Here is a 23,427-nt window from a genome sequence, read left to right on the forward strand (position 1 = left end):
TTGATACACATTTCTCAAATAACACATTTGCTCAAATTACCTTTAATTACGTAGAACAATGAGGAACTGAAGCGCTGCTGGTGTCCCTGTGTATCCCCTGGTGCTCTTGGAGGGGTTAAGTGGTCATTAACAAATTCGTTGGGAAAAAATTACATATCCAGGCACTCAGTAGGATAACAAATATAAAAAGCCGTTATCTTCCCCCCCCCCCCCCCCCCCCTATATTCATATTCATCTATGTGAACAAAAATGATCAACAATGATTTAACAAGGTAGGAGACAGATAAATCACATGTACAAGTAGGAAGTCACAATGTTGGATCACTGGTGAGCAATATCCCAGTATTTTTAGAAGCGGCCCGTGGGCTACTCATGTGGTCCTTGAGGACGACCTACCTCATGCATGTCGGTCAACCCTGGCCTTTAACAACTTTCTTTAAGATAACCATTGACATCATTGTTTCAAATGTTCTGGTGTGGTACACAATCAAGTGCTTTGTGGGGGTTTGATGACTTCAAATTCAAATACAGTTCAAATATAATGCTTCTCAATAAGAGGTCAAAATACATATAATATGAGTTGAGTGTTGAAGTGATTGTCCTATTTTAAATCAAGCAGGTACAGTAATATTTATGGTCCCCTTTAAAAGTGCTTAATACATGCCCAGCTTGGGTTTTTGTCATGCATATAGAGAAGCTCATTACAATGCAACACACACACAATCGTAAACCATATCATAATGTGTAAGTAATTCATTGAGAGAGAAAAAATAAACCCATACACCCAACGAATGCACAGACACGAAGAAAAAAACATTGACTAAAGAAGATGCTGATTTTCATTATTCGGTGGATCCATAACTCCCATTTTTCCAAATTCCTCTCGTAGTTTTGATTACAGACAGACTGACGAACTCCCGACTCAAGTGGAAGCGCAAATGTCTCTGTTGAATAAAAAGATGTAGACGCTTGATACACAAAGCCTGGATGCTTTCTAAATCATAGATTGCCATCCATTTGCACAAACTGGCATTCAAAATCTTTTTGTGTCCTTTTAGGAAGGTGTGAGGACAGTTTGGCCACGCCTCTTCCTTATAGCTCCTTCACCAGCTCATCAGTTTACGCTCGAGATTATGGGGCTGGCTATGCCAAGCTTAACCGGAAACAAGGTATGCAAATTGAGTAACAAGTGCTGTTTTGTGTCAACCTTAACCAACAATATTAAAATCTGCACTGGTTTAGTTCAGTATAATTCAATTGCCTATGACAGTTTGCTAGCATCCATTTATTATTGAATTTGTTCTTAAACTAAAAATTCTTCAGTGATGTTTCACTATTTGATATCATAACGAGAGATTAATTGCTGTTTCCTGCAATTAATTTCCCCTTATTGCTTGTGTTCCATCACCCACTTTGCCCATCCTTGCAACACTTACAAACCAGGCGCTGGAGGCTGGTCGCCTTCCGATTCAGACCGCTACCAGTGGTTACAGGTCGACTTGGGTGCCAGCAAGCAGCTCGTTGGCATAGCGACTCAGGGTCGCTACAGTAGCTCCGACTGGACCGGCAAATATCAGCTTCTTTATAGTGACACACAGACAAACTGGAGGCCTTATCGACAGGATGGAAGCATCTGGGTAGGGAACATTCTGTACAATTAAATATTTTTTCCGTACTTTTATGTCTCCAACTGTTATTGTTCAGCATGTTATTTGTCTGGCCATATACAGTCAATTTGCAGCGGGAGGCGAGCAGAAAGTCTTTCAAATTCAGTCCATTTCAGATGGCTGTTCGATCTTCAATGTGATTTCAAATGTACAGTATTTTTCCCAAATAATTAATATAGATGAATCCAATGAATCTGTTCTTTGGCTCTTTCTTTTTGAAGTTCCTTTTTAGTTCTTTCGTCATCATGAGAGTTTTATCGCGTTAATGTTATTTTTGATACCATTCTGACGGACGACACACACACACACACACACACACACACGCACACCTTGTTTGGTTTCTGTTCCTTTTGTACCCTCTTTACTTTTGAGTTGTAGTTTAAAATGCAAACTGTTTGACCACCAAATCCTTGAAGTTCCTAGGGTCCTCTGTACTACTAAACCCAAATCACTCTAACTACCTGTTTCTCTTTCTGTCTATAACCAGACATTTGACGGGAATGTGAACAGCGATGGTGTGGTTCGTTATGAGCTGCAGCACGCCTTCTTGGCCCGTTATATCCGCTTTGTTCCATTGGAAAAGAGCAAGGCGGGACGTGTCGGAATACGTCTGGAACTATATGGCTGCTCATACTGTGAGTGGTATTCATGCGGTTCAAGCGTGTTTTCTTTAAATGGGTTATTTGGCCTTGATTGCTGAGAAACCTCATCGAGATTCTGTACTACAGTATTTATTTTGCATATTTTTATCACACTAAATCGGATCATCAAGCACATTTTCATATCTCACTATGTAACTTTTCCATGATATTCAATTTTTTTGTAAAGGGTCAAAAGAGTGACGAATTACCCTCAGCGTTTGCATTGTTGCCATTAAACACACCGAATAGAATATGTAGGTTCATAAGGAAGGCCTTTTCAAACTTTGCAAGGAAACTGAGGAATGTACAAGAACTGCTACATCTTCGGCATTTGTCATTGGCAGTAGAAATGGAAGTCAGCTAAGATCAAATGAAAACGTAAACATTTCAAATTAACAAATTAACCAGATTTTTCATGCAATTTACAATATCTTGCATTCTTTTTGCTCAACTATAAAATGCTTACATGAAGACACAGATAAAATTGTTGGAACCCCTCCTTTATTGAAAGACAAATCCACTGGGGTCACAGAAATAACTTAAATCTGACAAAAGTAATGATAAATAAAAATGTAATGTAATGTTATGAAATGAAATGAAACATTGCTTTTGAATTATGGTTCAACAGAAGTATTTTAAAGAACAGGCTTATGAAACAGGCCTCGATAAAAATGATCATTGGCGTCTTCAAACCTGTAATTAGTCAGTCGGCCTATTTAACGGGTGGGAAGTAATCACTGTGCTGTTTGGTGACATGGTGTGTACCACACTAAACGTGGACCAAAGGAAGCGGAGAGTGTTGTCTCAGGAGATTTGAAAGAAAATTATAGACAAGCACATTAAATCTAAAGGCTATAAGACCATCTTCAAGCAGCATGATGATTCTGTGACTACAGTTGCACATATTATTCAGAAATTTAAGATGCATGGAACTGTAGCCAACGTCCCTGGACGTAGCCGCAGGAGGAAGACTGATGCAAAATCGAAGAGACGAATAATACGAAAGAGCCCAGAAAAGCATCCAAAGAAATTAAAGGTGAACTCCAAGGTGAAGGTACATCAGTGTCAGATCGCACCATCTGTCGTTGTTTGAGCCAAAGTGGATTTCATGGGAGCCGACCAAAGATGTCACCGCTTTTATTAAAAAAAAAAAAAAAAAAAAATCATAAATCAGCAAGACTGGAATCTGGCTCAAGACTGGCTCTGTTATGTTCTGGGGCTGCTTTATTGCAACTGGCGCAAGGTGTCTTGAATCTGTGCAGGGTACAATGAAATCTCAAGACGATCAAGTTATTTAAGAGAGAAATGTGCTCCCCACTGCCCAGTGTCAGAAAGTTGGGTCTCAGTCGCAGGGTCTAAAAACACCCACGAATGGCAAAGAGCAAATTATTGGACTATTCTGAAGTGCCCTTCTATGAGTTCTGCTCTATATCCTATTGAACATCTGTGGAAGGAGCTGAACTGCCATCTGCCAGCTGGAGAAAGCACCCTTCAAACCTGAGACAACCGGAGGAGTTTGCTCCAGTTTTCTCCAGAGTGGGCCAAAATACCTCCTGAAAGGTGCACAAGTCTCACTGAAAGTTACAAAAATTCATTGATTGCAGTGATTGCCTCAAAAGGTTGTGCAACAACACATTTTTGTCAAGGCCAGTTTCATGAGTTTGTTTTTTTAAAATGATTCTGTTGAACCACAATTCAAAATCAATGGCTCATTTTCATTTAATTTTCATTACATTTGTATTTATTATTACTTTTGTCAGACATAAGTTATTTGCGTTACCACTGTGGGTACCAACAATTTTATCCATGTGTGTACATATAATCTCTTCAGAGATTACAGAAGAGAATAGCTAAACAGGATGAATTTAAAATGATCGATGTCAAAAATGTTCTGTCTAATAGGAGAGGTTTGGTGTCTTGCTCATGGAAACCATAACAGTCCTCAGGAATAACTCCAACTATATATCCTTATTTCGTTGACCATTGTATCCAAAGTCAAGACCTAGCAGACTAAGCTACTGCCGCACTATTAATGAGCCCAAATTAGGTGTATTATTACACAGTACAACTAAATTCACTTGGGCTAGAAATCCAATACAACCGTAATATTTGTTTGTCAGTAATATGAATTGGTCTTCTAGGGGCTGATGTGATCGGTTTTGATGGCCATGGAATCCTCTCCTACCGCTTCAGGAGTAAAAAAATGAAGATTGTGAAGGATGTCATTGCTCTTAAGTTTAGAACCACAGCTGGGGATGGGGTGTTGCTTCACGGGGAGGGACAGCAAGGAGACTATGTTTCTCTGGAGCTCCGAAGGGCGAGACTTCAGCTAAGCATGAACCTTGGTAGGTTTCAGTAACAGCGCTGCCTGTGTCAAGCTATTCGCTTTGAGCTTCCAAAGATAGTACTTTTACCCAAATATTCTTGTGCTCTCAGGCAGCAACCAATATGGCTCCATCCAGGGTCACACCTCTGTGACCAGTGGGAGCTTACTTGATGATGACCATTGGCACTCCGTTGTCATAGAGCGTTACCGAAGGAATGTCAACTTTACCCTGGATCACCATGTTCATCACTTCAGGACCAATGGAGAGTTTGCGCACCTCGATCTTGACTATGAGGTAAAGCGCCACAGTCCTGACTCCACCCTCCATTTTCATGCTGAGAGAATCCCAAAGTAGCAGGAGACACTTTTCAATGACATCTTTGTGGAATACATGTCATAAATAGAAATGCATAGTTTGTCAAGTATAGCATTGTACTTTTTTTTTTTTTTTTTACACTTTCACAAGACGGCAAAGTCAATGTTTGTGCATCAGTGATTTCCGCTATGCTGTTTGCCTTCAGATTAGCTTTGGGGGCCTACCTCTATCAGCAAAATCAAGCTCGGGAGGTCGAGAGAACTTTGTGGGCTGTATGGAGGGGATCACCTACAATGGCGACAACATCACGCACTTGGTCCGCAGGGGGAAAGTGGATATCTCCAGCTTTGTAAGATAATTCTCTCTTCTTAGCTGTGTTTATCCCGGTACTAGAAAGCTGCCTTCTATGATAGTGTGTCCATTAAAATATTGGTTTTCTGTGTATACTACTACTAGTATCCTTACCTGCATGTGTTCTTTTTCTCTGTTTGGTGTGCAACAAAAATGCAACCTGACTCGCACATATTTACTGAACAGGTCATTATGTCCTAACAGTATATTTCCTTAATTTATCTCAAGATTTTTCATTCAATGGTTAAGAACTTGGAACAATATCAGTACAATAGAATATTTAAAGGGATCATGTTAATTCAACCTCTCTCATCTTTTCAAATTTGACCCGGCTGGTTAAAAATAGACTACTTAGGGTGTCACTGATATGGAGCTTCAGCAGCAAATCTAAATCAGTAAAGAGTACTTTTATTCCAACTGTTTAATGAACTTCAGTCAAATATTAAGTCTTGTGGGTGGTTCTGAACAAATGAACCGCTTCGCACCCCACACCCTGTACTGCTGGGCCAGTGTCAATTCCAGATTTTGTTACCATAACGACCGAAGGCGGAGTTAAGGCACCGCGACCACGTTACAGCTACTCCTACTAATCCAGAGTGTGGAAAAAAAAAAAAAAGCGAGTGCCTATTAGGTTTGGGCATTGACAATCGAGAACCAATTGGAACCGGGACTAACATTCTGGTTTTCTCGGAATCGTTCAAATTAAAAAATGTCGGTTCCCAGTTTCAATGCCTACATTCCGCCGACCCCTAAGAAGAAAGTGGCAAAAAAAACAACGAAGAACGCGCACAAAGACGTGATGTGCCCAAAGGCGGCATCGAACAAAAAAGTGTCTTAACTTTGGTCAAATAAATGGCCAGTCCCCTTCGTGCATAGGTGTCAAACTCAAGGCCGGGGCCCAGATGCGGCCCGACATATCATTTTATGTGGCCTGCGAAAGCAAATCATGCTCGTCAACTTCCGTGATTTTTTTGTCATAATAATAAACAATAATGTTGAGATATTGCATTTTTCTGTTACCAAACCCTTCTTCTACAGTAACTTAAACAATACTTGAACAATCTATTATCCTTGTCTTCTGATTTCAAAACTAGTTATCCCTCAGTTTGTTGTGTAATGGTAATATGATTTGGTGATTAATCATTTATCTGGTTTCACTGTTCTAATTGCCCTCTGAGCGAAGTCAACTACAATGCGGCCCGAGACAAAAATGAGTTTGACACAAATGCCTTAGTTGCAACACTTGGAATAAGATTATACTGTGTAAGGAGGCTTTCACGATGTGTAAAAGTCTGACGTGCTCCCTCCCACTCCGAGCCTCAGCCTACACCGCGCGGAACTTCAGTGAAGTCAAATTGCGTGAGTGAAACGGTTAAACGGTGGATTGCACATTTTCACTGATTTTTAGCGTTTATTTTTAGTCTTCAAACCAACGTAAGAGCTGATGACAGAAAAAAAAAAAAGCTTAATATTGAGCTAAAACTTCAAAGGTCAAAGGTCAGTGGGTAGGTAAAGGAATCAACCTTTATAGTCTTTGGTTGCATTTATTACTCTTTTTCTTGCCGTGTAGGTTTACTTTTGTTTTCAAAACTCACCGGTGTCGTGTGAAGTTACTTTTCGGGCCAAAATGCTGAGTTCCGGTGCGTACCCTTCAAAATAAAAGGCTACAAGCTTAAAACAGAAAGTCAAGTAAAAAGTTGCACATGCGAACCATTTGATGTGATAAAACAGTCGCAAATACCTATTTTAACAATGCTATATTTAACTTTTAGCGGAGTCATTAATTAATGAATATTAAGTAAATTGGTTTAGTTCCACACACATTGCCTTTTAGTTCATAGGTTTGATATTGATACTGGTTATAAAGAACCTGGAGTCAAATGTTCATTTTAGTCTATGCTGTGGGCTGCTTAGAAAATGGTTGTTCATAATTTGGACACCAATTATTTAAACCATGCAAACATTTTTGACCCAGCTCCCTGAAGGAATCGTAATCGAGAATCGTTTAGAGCCGGAATTGAAATGAGGAACCGGAATTGGGGCCGGAATCGCTCAAATTCAAACGATGCTCAACCCTAATGCCTATAAACGTGCAATTGTATTTTCAATCATGGAAGCGACATTTCATCACCAAGCCGCCGAATTACACTTCTCAATTAGTGGATTCATGATAATGTTCTTAACTACCTCCTTGATGTTTGTTTTGGATGCATGACAGAGGTCAGGGTTTGTTTTATTCAATTATTCATTTGAATTTGTCAAAATGGAAATTACATTTTATTTCTGTTTGGATTATTCTTGTTTTGAATAAAAAAAAAATACAATTTATTTTGAATATTACAGTATTGTAGCATCATGTGACCTGACCGACCTCGATAAATAAATGGAGCTTTAACTCATTGTAAAAGTGATTTGTGGGCCTTTTATGAATTGCAGTTGAGTACCCCTGTCTTACAGTCTTTGAGTTGTAGGTTGCACCTTCATGTAATACAATTGCCTTGGAGGCAACAAGGCTCCATCAGTAACAACTTGGCTCTGAGGACCAGTCTTTGGAACTGGAGGCTCGTAGCCTGAAGCCCATTTGGACCAAAGAAATGGAAATTAGACTGGCTGCAAGAGACATTACTTAAGGAGGGCCTGCCACGGTGCCGATACCAAATAACCAAAACTGTGCCAAAACAGATTTTCACACAGCATTTTCCAAACAGAATGTAAATTACAATACCGCCAACCACGCATACCTGCGCGCACATGACCCTGTTGATTTGCAGTGAGCCATTTCCATACATTAATACAAATCACTGATTGTTAAAGCTTTCAAAAGTACCCTTTTAATTCTTGTCTCTGTCTCCCACTTGTCCCTTTCTCTCTTCCACTGTAGCGCAACTTAACATTCTCATGTGCTGAGTCCAACACCTTCCCTGTCTTCTTCAACTCCACATCCTTCCTGCGCCTGCCTGGTCAGACTGACAGTGACACCCTGTCTGTCAGTCTGTCTTTCAGAACATGGAACCCAAATGGACTGCTAATGTTCACAGTGCTGGCTGATGGCTGGGTGGAGGTGGGACTGACAGATGGCAAGATAACTGTATATATGAACGTGACGCAAAAGAAGAACACACACATTGACATTTCATCAGGTGAGCTCCACTCACTCATCATTTAAGCACCTTGCTGCGAGTCGCTACAAATGAGTTAAAAAAACCGACGCATGTTTGTCGCGCTCAGGCTCCGGCCTGAATGATGGCCAGTGGCACAGTGTCCATCTGAATGCTTTGGAGAACTATGCGATGCTAACAGTGGATGGAGACGAGGCATCCACAGTCAGAACAGCCATCCCAGTTCAGATCATGACTGGAGGAACATACTACTTTGGAGGTGATGAGACAAAATGGCTTTGAATGTTGAAGTTGACACTTAAATGTAGTGGGAGAGACCAGCGTGGAAACTCTCAAAAGATACAATATCTGTATGGGATGGAATAACTGCTAACTAAAACTTCTGATTTTGTAGACTAAAGTAGGTATTTTTTCTTCCCCATAACTGGAAAAAGGCCAGAAATTAATATAATTACGTTTTTCTTGAGTACTTCAGCTATGTTATGAATGCGTTTGCTTCTTCAACACTTCACCTTGGCGAGAGCATGGCACCGTGCACCTGGAAATTGAAAGAAGTGAACTTTGACCCTCTTCTTTATTGTTTTACTTTAGGTTACTTTCCACATACAGCCACTCACACTCTTCAGCGCCCCTTCCAGGGCTGCATGCAGTTGATCCACATAGATGATCATCTAGCTGACCTCAAGGCTGTGGAACAAGGTCTCATTGGAACATTTGAAAATGTCAGCCTGGATATGTGCGCTATCATTGACAGGTAAACAACTGTCGACTCATAGAATCATTAAGAAGGAGACAACAAAGGCTAACAGCTGTTTGAATTGGTTGGGTGCTGCTGTGTACATATTTCTTTACAGGTGCGTTCCCAACCACTGTGAGCATGGTTCCCGTTGTTCTCAGACATGGGATGCATTCACCTGCAACTGTAGTGGCACCGGATACGCTGGAGCTACCTGCCATACCTGTAAGAACACGCCCACAATGTACCACATCAGATCAGGATTTTGACTGGCCAGTTGGGTGCTGTGCGTTGTGTCTCTCCTGCAGCCATGTTTCAGCAGTCCTGTGAGGACTATAAGCACCAGGGTAGAAGCTCTGGGAGTTACTGGATTGACCCAGATGGCAGTGGGAGTTTAGAACCTTTCAGAGTTATGTGTGACATGACAGGTGAGGAAAGTCAAAGTGGTTCGGTTCTGTATAAGACACCTCCAGTGCAGTGAAAATTTCTTTGTCCCCCACTGCTCAGATCTGATCATAAAACCAATGTTAATACTGTAGTTCACAAATGTAAATTTAATATGCACTTTCTACATGATGATTTTTTATTATTATTATTTTTTTTAAATGAGGTGAAAAATACAAACTTCTGAAAAACTAATTTCCCCCTGAACCTAATAAGTCGTTGTGCCATACTTGGCAAGAACAACTGAAATGAAGTGTTGCTCATAACTGGTGATGGTCTTTTGCAATGTTTTGGGTCTTTGTCCTGCTGCATAACCCAAGAGTACTTGAGCTTCAGGGCAGGTACTGGTGGCAGGACACTTTCTTCCGACCATGAACTACCCGTTTATACTACAACATCTTAATGGGATTTTAAGTCTGGACTTTGAGTTGGCCTTGGCAAAACCTTGATTATTATTTTTGGAGCCATTCAGACTTGCTGGTATGTTTTTGGTGTTTGTTCTGCTGCATAACTGTCGAGTTATTGACCATTATAGCACAAACTGATGGCCAAGCATTCATCTGCATGATTTTTCTGGTTGGCAGCAGAATTAATTGTTCCATTAATAGGGTTAGGCAAGTCGTCCAGGTCCTGAATGAAAGCAGCCATAGATCATGGCATGTCACTTTCACCCCCATGTTTGAATGCTGGCATGATGTTCTTTTGATCAAAATCTGTTTTATTTTTATGCAAGATGTAATGGGGCGCACACTTTCCCAAAAAAATAAACTTTTGTTTCGTCCTTTCAGAGAATATTTCCCCAAACGTCTTAAGGATCATGAGGCTGTTTCTTGGCAAATGTGTGATGAGCCTTTGTATTCTTTTGAGTGAGCAGTAGTGGATTGACCTTCAATCTCTCCCATGGAAACCATTTTTGTCCCGTGTCTTTCTGATCGTTGTGTCATGAACACTGACCTTAACAAAGGCCTCGCTGGCCTACATTTCTTTGGGTGTCATTCTAGGTTCTTTTGTGACTTCTTTTGCGTTATCCTTGTAATTTTGGTTGACTGACCACTCCTGGGAAGGTTCTCCGCTGTTCCTAGTTGTCTCCATGTTTGGCTAATAGCTCTGACTATGGGGTGCCGTTTGTAAAGAGAGATTTGCAAATAGGCGGCACGGTGGACGACTGGTTCTGAGGACCGGGGTTGAAATCCCGGCCCCGCCTGTGTGGAGTTTGCATGTTCTCCCCGTGCCTGCGTGGCTTTCATAATGCCAATAGAACGTCATGCCAATAATCAAACTCGGCGGTGGCAGTATGATAGTCTGGGGATGCTTTACTACTTTAGGGCATACTGTAGATGGCCTGCTATGATTAATAGAACAAGTAATTCTGCTGTCTCCCCGACAATTGCGCAAGCGAGTGTCAGGCCATCAGTCTTTTGCCCTTAAGCTCAAGTGATCTTGGCTTGTGCAGCAAGTATACAGCAGCAGCATACAAGCAAGTATTTTATAATGGCTCAAAAAAAAAAATATCTATTTTTTTGGGAGTGGCTCAGTCAAAGTCCAGACATAAGATCAGTTGAGTTGCTGTGGTATGACCTTAAATGGGCGGTTCATGCTAAAATAACCGTCTAGTCTCGTAAGACTGAGTTAAAACAATTATGCAAAGAAGAGTTATTCAAAAGGCGAAAGACTCCTTATCAGTTATCGCAAACACTTGATTTCACTTATTGCTGCCGAGGGTGGCGCAACCAGATATTCGGGCAATTATGTTTTCACGTGTGGCCAAATAGGTCTGGCCTTTTCCCCCGAATACATAAAAATCATCCTTTTGAAACTGCATTTAATATTTACTTTGGTAGTCTTTGTGAGATATTTAGAATTTGTTTAGATATCTGAAACATTTAAGTGTAATAAATATGCACTGTAGCGTAGTGTATCTCACAGGTTTTCCCAAAATTTTCAGAATGCTCCAGAATTTTGCCACCCTTCTGTTTCGAAACTGTAATGACTGCACCCTGACATCAGACTACAATCGTCTTTGTTCTTATGGCACATTTTTTTTACTAAAATTGGAACATGAAAAATTCTTTTTGTCTGCAATTGTATTCACTGAATAATGTGTGAACTTGTTGCGTTTTCTTTAGAAGACAAAGTTTGGACTACATTGAAAAACAACCTCGCACCTCAGACATCAGTCATGACTGCTGATCCAGATGAGAAGGCAGTGCTGCAGATCACTTACAATGTAACAGATGAGCAGGTACACGATAGTGACTGGCAGCGTTTGTTGTGGTCAGACTGGAGATCGTTGTGTCTAGTGAATAGGTGGGTCTGGAACCTAACTCCCACGATGAATGGGAACAAATCGTGAAAAGCATTCAAGATTGATATGAAAACAAACGCAAATGCATTGCTTTGCAGTTAATGAATAGTTTACTGAACTCGTTTGTGTGTCTTTCAGCTGTTTTCGGTCACCAGCAGTGCTGAAAAGTGTGAACAATATCTAGCCTACGCTTGCCGAATGTCTCGTCTGCTCAACACTCCAGGTAAAGTATCTTAATAAAAATCCATCCGTATAATCACTGCTTATTAAAAAATACACAGGTTTATCATGAAAGTGGTGTGTTGATTTGAAGGCCATTTACCAACGTATAATCATTTTAAAACTGTTGTTGCTTTTGCACAGAATACAGAAAAATCTATTTATTCCTACAGACCTCTGATCGCTTTTCAGCTGATTACAATCCAAACGATTTCATGTGTTGCCATAGAATCAAGTGAATTAAGTGAAAGCCTAGTCGGACATCACCAATGAATCTACTATTAAAAGTGCCATGGTTGTTGTTTTAACGCCCAGGCAGTGAACCGTTTACCTGGTGGCTAGGCCGAGCCAATGAGAGACATTTCTATTGGGGAGGTTCAGGCCCAGGGATACAGAAGTGTGCATGTGGAATAGAACACAACTGTACTAACCCCAAACACTATTGCAACTGTGATGCTGATCAGCGCTCCTGGTGAGTGGACTGTCTGACTTTGTGTCCTCATCAAATTAATAATTTGCTAGGTGCATGTGTATTATTTGTATATACATGTTTACATGTATGCAGGAGAGAGGATGCAGGCCTGTTGGTGTACAAGGACCATTTGCCAGTCCGGCAGGTTGCGGTCGGCGATACAGGCAGAGCTGGATCTGAAGCCAAGCTGACAGTGGGGCCGCTTAGATGTCAGGGGGACCGTGAGTCTCAAACTCAACAGAACACTCTCTTTAGAGATGATGAGAATTCTTTTGAAAGAATCAGGGAAAATATACCTATATATCTGTCTCCTGTTGTTGCTGCCTTTAAAGGAAAATTCTGGAATGCGGCGTCCTTCACCAGTCCAGCTTCCTCCCTCCACTTCTCTTCCTTCAGAGGAGAAACCAGCACTGACATCTCCTTCTACTTTAAGACCTCCTCCGGTCATGGAGTCTTTCTGGAGAACTTGGGAACATCTGACTTCCTTCACATTGAACTAAGAGGTGTGTCTTTGTACTGTATGTGCAGACTCTGTTGAATATATTAGTTGTAGTTGAGCTATTGGCACACACTGCGTGTAACTAAACGTTTCATCCCAAAGTTAAGAATTTGACTGCTTGACTGTCGTCCTGGTGTTTCAGGAGGCTCCCTGGTGACGTTCTCCTTTGACGTGGGCAGTGAGCGAATGGAGCTTGTTGTGCGATCTGCCGTGCCCCTAAATGATGACCAGTGGCATCGTGTGGAGGCTGAGAAGAACGTCAAAGAGGCGGTGCTGCAGCTTAACGGGCAGCACCGAGCGGTCAGACGCATACCTCCACAGGGGCACACAAAACTGGAGTTCTACAGTGACCTGTACCTTGGTAAGAAAGCCGAGGCGCGATCAGTCAATGGAATGTGTTCTATGCCACATTTTTCCATTTATTTATCTACAGTATCTATAGCTGCATAAACAATATACTGCAATAAAAGTAGAGGAGAAAGCGCACTGTAAGCGCTATGAGAGATTAAGAATATGTAACAAATAATTAATGACAACAAATAATGTAGATGGAGCAAAGGTATCATGAGAAAACTCGCGTATGCAAATAGCAACAAAGCCTGAGCCAGATGGAACTAAAGGCAAGTTTTATATCTGGAATTGTAGAACCACTGGGGCATTACCAGTGTTTTTCGAAAAGAACTCGTTCAAACTTCAGTTCACACATTTTAAAAGGAATGAGTTCAGTTCATAGTTTAAAATTCAAAATTTGAGCTAAGTTTACTGTTCCAAAAATGAGCAAGTTCATTTTTTTACCCTCAATATGTTGCTGATGGGCTATTGGCCTCAAAATACTGGCATTTAGCCTTTTTTGCCACTCAGTCAGTCCACACTCGTCTCAGAAACATGAGGAAGAACCGTTGCTTGAATCGTCTTTGTTTTACATGTGGAATTCAAACAAAAACAAGACTGTACTCCTTAATGTACAAACACAATCTGAGCGAGGAACCAGGCATCACTGCCACTATGTCCATCTAACTCAAAGTAATATATAAACATTCCAAGATAATGCAAAGTTTGCGTTATTTCACAATGCTTATTTCATCCATCCATCCGTCGATTTTCTGTACCGTTTATCCTCACTAGGGTCGCGGATGTGCTGGAGCCTCTCCCAGCTATATTTGGACAAGAGGCGGGGTACGCCCTGAACTGGTCGCCAGCCAATCGCAGGGCACATAGAAACAAACAACCTATATCTAGTCGTAATTTCTCGACCTCACACACCAGGTGGGGCTCCTTCGCTGCCGGACAGGTGACATTCCACGTCCCGAGAGCCGGCTTCTGTAGCCGGGGATCAGATCGCCAAGGTCCCCGCCTTGGTCCACCGCCCGGCTCACATTGCACCCCTATGGCCCCTCCCACAGGTGGTGAGTCCACAGGAAGGGGGAGCCACGTTACCCTTTCGGGCTGTGGCCCATGGGTGCAGGCCCGGCCGCCAGGCGCTCGCCTTCGAGCCCCACCTCCAGAGGGGGGGCCCCGATGACCCGCGTCCGGACAAGGGAAACCTCGATCCACTTATATTTTTCATCACAGGGGTCTTTTAGCCGTGCTTTGTCTGGTCCCTCACCTAGGACCTGTTTGTCATGGGTGACCATTGCCGTGGGCGTGAAGCCCCAGACAACTTAGCTCCTCGGATCATTGGGACACACCAAGCCCTCCGCCACGATAAGGTGACGGCTTCCGGGAGGGGAACATTTTCTCTGAAGATGCTCATCACATTTTGGATATATAGGATTTTTCTCCAATTGCTTCATGTCTTTCTGAAGAAAACTAACACAAATGCATTTCAGTGTATTCAGTTCCTTTAATTGTTTCTTTTGCAAACAGTCCTCTATCACTCAAGATGTTTTTACCTTTCATCCCACCGGAAAGAGAGCCTCATTATATGTTTGCAATACACCAGCAATACTTCTGTGAGCTGAAGTGCCAGCAGGAGGAAGCCATTTTGGATTCACACAATAGCACACAGCAAAATAAATGGTGTTATTTCTGAGATCTGAATGAATATGTATGAATTTGTGAAAGTTTCAGAATTATTGCATGTCTTTACCAGTGCTACGATTGTATAAAGATGAGTGTAATGAATATGAATAATATTGAATAAATGAATAGGATCTTTTATACACTTGTATCTACAGAGCTTGAAAGGCAACACATAAATTGTGCAACTCGCACAATTTTTATGAAGCTGATGTCTTTATCATTATGCGCTTTTGTCTTTACCGTTTTAAAAAGAAAATGTATTTCTATGAGTCATCATTTGCTCTGTCAGTTATGATTGCCTTGTCTGTGAAAGCCTAAAATTTTTAATTATCAATTACTTTTTGAAACCAGGACTTCAAGGTTGGCTGTTTCAGCATGGCAGACATTTACCCATGTCAAACCAAGGCAGCATAAAAAAATGGATTGATTGATTGTTTTTTGTTGTTGTTGTTTTTTTTTGTCTGTACCATTATTCATGAATTTATATGAAAATGAGCCTTCATTGTACTGTCAGAGTAATTCTGTGCTTGCTGTCTATTTCCCAGGTGCCTCAGGTGGTCAGAGGGGTTTTCTGGGCTGCATGCGAGCTCTGAAGATAAATGGACTTACCTTTGACCTGGAGGAGAAGGCTAAAGTGACTCCAGGGGTAAGTCCTGGCTGCCAGGGCCACTGCAGCAGCTATGGGATGCACTGCAAGAATGGAGGCAAATGTGTGGAGCAGTACAACAGATACTCCTGTGACTGCTCACCCACTGCGTTCGATGGCCCCTTCTGCACTGAGGGTATACCCGACACAACTGGAGTCCTTCAGGTGACATCACATGAAGCGGTAAAGCCTGACCCCTCTCTTTCTTCTGCTTTTGTGCATCTGCGGTAGATGTGGGTGCCTACTTTGAAACGGGGACTCTGGTGCGCTATGACTTTTCGCCGGAGGTAGCCCCCTCTGTGGTCCAGGAGGGGAAAAGCTTTTCAGCTATTGCCGTTCCCATTGAGGCCAACCTGACTCACGAGGAGCTGATTTTCAGCTTCAGCACTTCCAGCGCTCCAAGCATCCTGGTGTACATCAGCTCCAGGACTCAGGACTACCTGGCTGTGGTGCTCAGGCATAATGGTGAGGTCAATCTTCATTTACACAAGTCGGAATGCGCTGTTGTCTGTCACTAATTTACGCTAACACAGAAGTAAAATCATAGTTTCAGTATGTATATGTACAGAAAACACTTCTTGGCAACAATCAAGTAAAGAATAGGTGCGGCCCTGATGAGGTGCACAAAGAAAACTGAAGCACTTTTGGCTTGCAGAAGAAGAAGCTTCAATGAGTAAAAGCAACTAACATAGTTGCTAAGCCAACAGGTAACTTGACAATACAGCGAACGTGACCGGGAGGTCACTGTAGGACACACGACCCACAGTCAGGGTTTCATGAAAACAAAAGTGAAACATAATGTAACCCGACAGTTAAATAAGACACTCATTCAGCGAACTATTGGTAACATAAACAAACATGAACGATAAGGATTAACATCCTTATTATGGCAACAGTTGAATATTGCATGGCACAATGCATACTGGGAACTCTGCTGCTTCACAACAGTAACTGTAACCAGCGGTGGCTCGTGGAGCCAAATATTGTACTCAAGCAAGAGTGCTGTTTAAAAGAATATGACTTCATTAAAAAGTTGTGCTCCAAATAATTACCAGTACTTCAGTAAGAGTAAGAAAGTACTCAGTTAAAAAAAATACTCAAGTACTGAGTAACTGGTTACTTCGGATTTATTTTTTTAATTTAGAGCATGAACATCAAATAAAATAAAAATGGCTAAATAAAATGTGCAAATTCTGATATTGCCGAACAATGTCACTTAATCTGAAATATAATAAAATCATTTTGAAACAAATTATGAATAAAATCTTCATAAAATCCCAATTTAAGGCAAATTCAGCTCCAAGAAATGGTCTACTATTTTGTTTGCATTTGTTCAACAGCACAATAGGCTCACAAAGAACAAGGCTACAGTGGCTGTCGAGGCGACACGTACAGTAAAGATTGGACAAATAAATCATAATTATTGATCAATAAAAGTAGCGAGCAGCATGTAGCGCTTTCCTACCCACCTCCAAGTGTAACTATAAGTAACTGAGCGTGCCTTCTTTTGCCAAGTGACAATTTAAGCTGCTGCGCAAAATAGTTAATTGTGTGCATTGATTGTCGCAAACGTTGTATGTCGGGAGCGTTTTTAAACACTGCTGTTAGAATGTTATCATCGTTTGTTAAAATAAACTGTATGGTTGTGTATTTCTAGGAACGCTCCAGATCCGCTACAGATTGGGAGGGCTAACGGAACCTTTCACGATAGATATTGACCATCGCAACATGGCCAACGGGCAGCCTCACGCTGTCAACTTAACCCGACACTTTCGGGACATACGATTGCAGGTTAGCGTACCGCCCTATTTTACCTCCTACAATGTTTGTCTTGACTGTACAAAAACAAAACCTGGACTTAAAAGAGTGTGTCTTGACACTGCTATTGTACAGTAAATAAGGAGAATGTTTATTAACTCAAAAACTAACAAGAAGCTTAGTGACCAATCAGGACAAGGAAGTAACTAAACAATGGCCTTCCACCTGTGTGTCTGGTAAATTATTTTCATTATTATTAGAGGACTTTTGCAGTTTCAGGACATCTTTCAGCTCACCTCAGACTAACGCATGGGGCTCTATTTCCCTGACTAGCGCAAATCCGGCGCAGCGTGTCGCGTATCCCTGCGAGGTGGCGGGTTAGACTGGTTTGGGTCTCACAAATGCACTCGGCCAGTGTATTTAACAAAAGGGGCTGTCTGCCCCAGTGCGTGTAAACACAGGCGACTTTAATCGCCGCCAATCAAAGCATCTTCAATTCATGAATTCCCTTTACTTGAGGCGCAATGACAGTCTCGCATACATGGAGAGAGCGATCCGTGCATGGCTGCATGGAGCGTTGTCACTTGGCTGGTTTGGCAACATGGAATGTGATTAAAGTACGAGCATAACCGCAGATGACCTAAATATGTCCGTGGACTTCACGAATCTATCGCCACCCAATCACGAATGTTCGACGTCCGCTGTTCAAATATTGAATGAAATAGACGACGTCTGATCCAGCCCACGTCCGCGGAGCTCGTGTATCGTATGCTGTTAACCTGGCTATACAGAGACCGCTGGTTGTGCAGGTGTGGTGACTTCTGGCCAGAGTGAGACAGTAAGAGAAAGTTGATTTTTACTTTTCTTATTTCATTTATTTACCTGTATAGTTACATTGTTACAGTTCATGGCAAGGACAGCAAGTTTGGTTCCTAAACGTAATCTCCGCAGTGTAGTTTAGTTCTGAGTATATTTTTTTAAACAGTAGCTATTTTTTGTTTTTCCAGTGCATATTTTTGTATTTAATTTCAGGTTCACAGCACAGACCTCTGTAACCACCACATTTAATTTTTTTTACAATTATGTATAATTAAGTGTACTAAATAACTAGTTTTTTTGCTATCAACTTCTTCGAATCATGTATCGAACCGTGGGTCCGAAATTGTGACGTGTATCAAATCCTGACCTTGGTGTATCGTCCTTTGGCTCCGGGCGGACGTTTCACCTGTAAAACTGCTTTTTCTGTTAAGTAAACATGAAGACCAGAGAGAAAAGCAAACCATTTTGAAGCTGAGAGAAGAGGGAAAATCAATCAGAGCTTTTGCACAAACATTGGGCATAGCCAATACAACAATTTGGAATGTCCTGAAAAAGAAAGAAACGACTGGTGTACTGAGCAACAGACATCGAACAGGTCGGCCAAGGGCATCAACAGCAGTTGATGACAGAAACGGTGTGAGAGCTGTGAAGAAACACCCAAAGCCAACAGTCACTGCCAACCTCTACAGGGCAGGGTCGAAGGTATCACAATCCACCGTTCGGAGAAGACTTCGACAGAAGAACTATACAGGCCAGTTGCAAACCACTAATAAGCAAAAAGAATTGGATTTTGCAAAGAAGTACAGAGAGGAGCCACAAAAGTTTTGGAACAAAGTTTTATGGACTGATGAGACCAAGATTAACGTCTACCAAAGTGCGGAGAAAGAAAGGATCTGCTTATGATCCAAAACACACAATCTCGTCTGTGAAGCATGGTGGAGGTCATGTCATGGCTTGGGCTTGCATGGCTGCTTCTGGAACGGGCTCACTAGTCTTTATTGATGATGTAACTCATGATGGTAGCAGCTGAATCAATTCTGAAGTCTACAAAACCATTTTGTCTGGCAATGTACAGAAAAATTCATCCAAACGAATCGGGAGAAGCCAAAACAGACTGCCAACACAACAAAGGACTTCATAAGGGGGAAAAATTGGGAAAAATAAAATCATTTTTTTGGAAGGGAGCAAATACTTTTTCACGGCACTATCTATAATTTCTGACAGACATTTTGTTTAGTTTTTTGTTGGCCAACCACACATAATACCATTACATTACAATACGACCACATCTTCCCTGCTTTCAATGTTGACTTTTCCATATTTTCCAGCTGGACCACTACCCAGTGTCAACTTACACACTCCCCGAGGACTCCGACACAGAATTCAACTTGATCAAAAGTCTGTTTCTCGGAAAGGTTTTTGGTAAGTGCTTACATGAATCTGATTGGTGTGCTGATCCGGCGACATGAGATCGCCTGGTGATTTTTAATCTTAACCATGTAATCCTTCAAATTTAATAGGCGGAATGTATCACGGAAGTATTCCTAGCTCTTCGCTTTTCCACATTTTATGCCCCAAATTGATCAAATGAAGGTAGGGACACAGTACCCCAATCATTACAAACTAAACATTATAACATTATTTTATTTTTGCTGATTGTTTTATTTTATTAAAAACTAAAATGTCGAACCAGTCTTTTGACAGGATCATCACTGGCCTGACTCTAAAGCATGATGTGCAACTCTATTATTTATTTATTTATTTAATTTTTGTCCAATCAGTCGTTAGAGCCCATCCTTGTCGCCGAGTTTGTATTGGACTTTCTGAATTGGAGAAATAATTACTAAAGTCCGAGGGTATGGCTCACTTAACTGGAGTCAGTAATGTCTTTAGTTTTCTTTATTTTAGGAGCAAAGAGAAAAGCAAATCCAGCGACTTCTCGCCAACGTGTGAGCCAGTTCTGGTTCCCGGGCCACAATTTGTACAGTTTACACCCGTTATCTATGCAGCTTCGGCTATTTCAAAGCCATGTGCGACATTGAATCTACACGTTCATATTCAAGTTACGGGTACACATTATGTGAAGCACATTAAGGTTATGTGAGCCATAATTAAAGCTATATGTGCCCAAACTCGCGCATTGATTAAGTCATAACAATTGCGCTCAAGAGTACGTGTTGATATAACCGACGAGACACCTGGGGCCTCATGTACAAAGACTTGCGTGGATTTCCTACTGACACATGGCGTACGCTCAAATCCAGCAAATGTCACATGCGCAAAAATATCCAGATGGATGAATCCAAGCACGTTTCCTTCGTACGTCCTAATCAACGTAGAATTGAGCGCACATGCTGGAGTAGCCCACCCCACGCCCACATTGAAATATGCAAATCATATTTCAAGGAACCCTGCACCTGAGATCCCGATCTCTGCACGATCAGGAAAAAAAGGACAATGAGCAAGGTAATGAAGAAAAATCATTTTTCGGAATGTGAAGTTGCTCAATGAAGTGGAGGTGCACAAGAAAATCCTTTTTAGCACGTTAGCACGCTGTCCTCTGGCGTTAGCAAGACGCGAAAGAGGAGCGAATGGAACAGTGTGTGTGTGTGTGTGTGTGTGTGGCTGTCAATGCTGTGGAGTCACAACAGCGCGCACACGCTCAACTCGAAAAGAAGTGGTCAGACATGAAGGTGGATGTGAAGCGGAGGACAGCTGCCCGCCGCCGAAGTGGGGCCAAAACGGCCCCCAATTGCTCATCAGTGCTAATTGCTCATGTGTCTGATGTCCCGATTTATGAGAACAGTTTCCCACCATCACCTCCAAGTGTCGCCAAAGCGCCAACAGCTGAAGAAACGCGCGTACGCCAGCCACCAAGTTGGCGCGAGGCACCGCGCATCTGAACTTTGCCGTGGAAATGAACGTACGCCACGTTTTTGTGCGTACGCACCTTTTGCACGTGAGGCCCCTGAACACGTGGTCTTGTGAACCACAAGGTTGGAACAATACTAATATTACAATGAAATAAGTCACAATTCTACCCTCGGACGAGGAGTTAACACAAGACGACAGCGAAACCAGCGCTAAGCTATTGTTAAATGTCGCAAAGCGTACAACTGTATGACCATTTTCTTACACATTCAATACAAATACATGCATGCATGCATACATAGTAGACATTTACAACAATAGACATACTGTACATGTACTCACCTTAATGAGCGCATAGGTGATCACTTACGTGTGTAAACATGTACTGTATTTATTTATACACGCACACACTTTAGCCCCACATGATCACAACCATCATGTACATGAATAGATATTTTAAAGAAATAATATTATATCTTATTTTACTGACCGTTGTAACAAATACCAGCGACTCCAAAAAGACAGAAGTCCAAAGTCCCCTTGAAAGGACAAATGAGCGCCCGAAGCGGTAACTCAACCATCCGGACCCCCACTGGGTACAGCGGGGGGGGAAAAACAAGGTCTGGACTTACTTCATTAGTCGCATCTGCAAAGCCACAAACTGGTGGACCAAAGAGAATTGGTGCTTTTGGAAGGGTTTCGACAACAACAAACCCCTGTGGAGACCAAGACGGCTCCTCAGCGTTACTGAACGGTGGCGCAATAGCACCCCCATGAGGGCAATCTCGGGCCTGACACGCTGTTGATGTTTTTGATTGCAGATTTTATTATTCATGTCTGTTAAGCTGTGCTAATATACGGACGGATATTGGCAAAATTACACAATAAGTCTCATTAGATTCAAATGAACTACAATTCAGGACAAAGTTATTTTCCGTACCTCAAGACGAGGTCAAACAATTATGGGCCAATCGTGAACTACGAGGGAAAGTTTAGTCACCCCCAATCTTTTTTTTTTTTTTAAGAAAATTAACACACAAACAAACTTTTTGTTAAAGGACCACACCGAACATCTTGTAATATGTCATTCTGTAAATAAAATTGTCACTACATTATTGTATGGTTAGCAATTTAGTGCCAAAGCACAGTTTTGAGTAAATCAAAACTGGAATTAAAAGTTAAAAAAAGTAAGTTATAAGCAATATTTGTAACTCAAAACGAATCAAGGAAAGAAAATTTAAAAAAATGAAGAAAATATTGGGATTGTTCCGGGTTTTCCTGGTGGCGTGTGTTTGTTTTGACTGAGACACAAATGTTCCTGACAAACTGTCCCGAATGCTCCTGGGAGGTGACGTTTCTCAATCAAAGGCTTGATTTGAACATTTATATCGTGATTTACAGGAGAAATCAGAATATGAAGATGCATATCGTATACCGCGATATTGATTTTGGGCCATATCATGCAGCCCTAGGTACAAGGCTGGTATATTGTGAAAAAAGGTGAAGGGATATGAATACTTTCCGGACACAATGTTTTACATTGTTAACGTAACAGCTGGAACCCTTGTGGGGAAATGGAGGCTTTGATTTCTGGAAGATTACACATTGAAGTTTTGATGGGTCTGATTTGTGCTGCGCTTGCAGAAACAGGACAGATTGACCCCATCTTGATCGAGCGCTACAACACACCGGGCTTCGTGGGCTGCCTCTCGAGAGTTCAGCTGAACAGTGTGGCACCACTCAAAGCCGCCCTGCGCTCTGGCCAGGCGGCGCCCGTCGGCACCCACGGGATTCTGGTCCCGTCCAATTGTGGAGCCTCTCCTTTGACTCTCTCTTCCCTGGCAGCGAATGACCCCTGGCACGTAGAAACCGGTAGGGACGCAGGCCCGTACACGAAACACTCCCAAGGTACACGATCGACTTCCGACTTTTCCGTGTTCACTTCGCCCGCAGTTGGAGCCGCTTCTCCTTTCAGCGAGGAATCGTCCGGCAGCAATGCCGTCGATCGAAACTCTGCTGTCATTGGAGGTAAATCTTCAATCTTCCGAGCACACAAATCAAGTTCTGAAACGAGGAACAGAACTTTCGAAACAAGACAATCGTTAGCATAAAGATAGAGATACAATTCGACATAAAAAACAGGAATGACAAAGGAGTGTATTGGGGGACCAAAATAAAACCGGAAGTTCGGAACAACCCAGGAAGTGACAATAAGT

General features: G+C 41.9%; 1 protein-coding gene across 2 annotated transcripts in view; it reads left to right on the top strand.

Moving 5' to 3' along the window:
• Positions 1 to 23,427, top strand: part of cntnap2b (contactin associated protein 2b) — a 29,334-nt gene that overhangs the window by 4,148 nt on the left and 1,759 nt on the right. The window contains exons 2-24 of one of the 2 annotated variants that reach the window (XM_061796297.1): positions 1,059 to 1,169; positions 1,444 to 1,637; positions 2,155 to 2,302; positions 4,450 to 4,653; positions 4,745 to 4,929; positions 5,156 to 5,299; positions 8,183 to 8,441; positions 8,530 to 8,679; positions 9,012 to 9,174; positions 9,275 to 9,381; positions 9,465 to 9,584; positions 11,727 to 11,842; positions 12,044 to 12,128; positions 12,440 to 12,596; positions 12,690 to 12,817; positions 12,929 to 13,099; positions 13,238 to 13,456; positions 15,663 to 15,899; positions 15,995 to 16,228; positions 17,421 to 17,554; positions 19,669 to 19,762; positions 22,856 to 23,083; positions 23,165 to 23,239. In XM_061796297.1, the coding sequence (XP_061652281.1) occupies positions 1,059 to 1,169; positions 1,444 to 1,637; positions 2,155 to 2,302; positions 4,450 to 4,653; positions 4,745 to 4,929; positions 5,156 to 5,299; positions 8,183 to 8,441; positions 8,530 to 8,679; positions 9,012 to 9,174; positions 9,275 to 9,381; positions 9,465 to 9,584; positions 11,727 to 11,842; positions 12,044 to 12,128; positions 12,440 to 12,596; positions 12,690 to 12,817; positions 12,929 to 13,099; positions 13,238 to 13,456; positions 15,663 to 15,899; positions 15,995 to 16,228; positions 17,421 to 17,554; positions 19,669 to 19,762; positions 22,856 to 23,083; positions 23,165 to 23,239 (3,663 nt within the window). Of the gene's footprint in view, positions 1 to 1,058; positions 1,170 to 1,443; positions 1,638 to 2,154; positions 2,303 to 4,449; positions 4,654 to 4,744; positions 4,930 to 5,155; positions 5,300 to 8,182; positions 8,442 to 8,529; positions 8,680 to 9,011; positions 9,175 to 9,274; positions 9,382 to 9,464; positions 9,585 to 11,726; positions 11,843 to 12,043; positions 12,129 to 12,439; positions 12,597 to 12,689; positions 12,818 to 12,928; positions 13,100 to 13,237; positions 13,457 to 15,662; positions 15,900 to 15,994; positions 16,229 to 17,420; positions 17,555 to 19,668; positions 19,763 to 22,855; positions 23,240 to 23,427 lie in introns of both variants that reach the window. The other variant, XM_061796296.1, reaches the window with a different exon arrangement.

This window comes from Phyllopteryx taeniolatus, chromosome 14, assembly GCF_024500385.1.
Source record: "Phyllopteryx taeniolatus isolate TA_2022b chromosome 14, UOR_Ptae_1.2, whole genome shotgun sequence".
In the NCBI taxonomy this organism is placed as follows: Eukaryota; Metazoa; Chordata; class Actinopteri; order Syngnathiformes; family Syngnathidae; genus Phyllopteryx; species Phyllopteryx taeniolatus.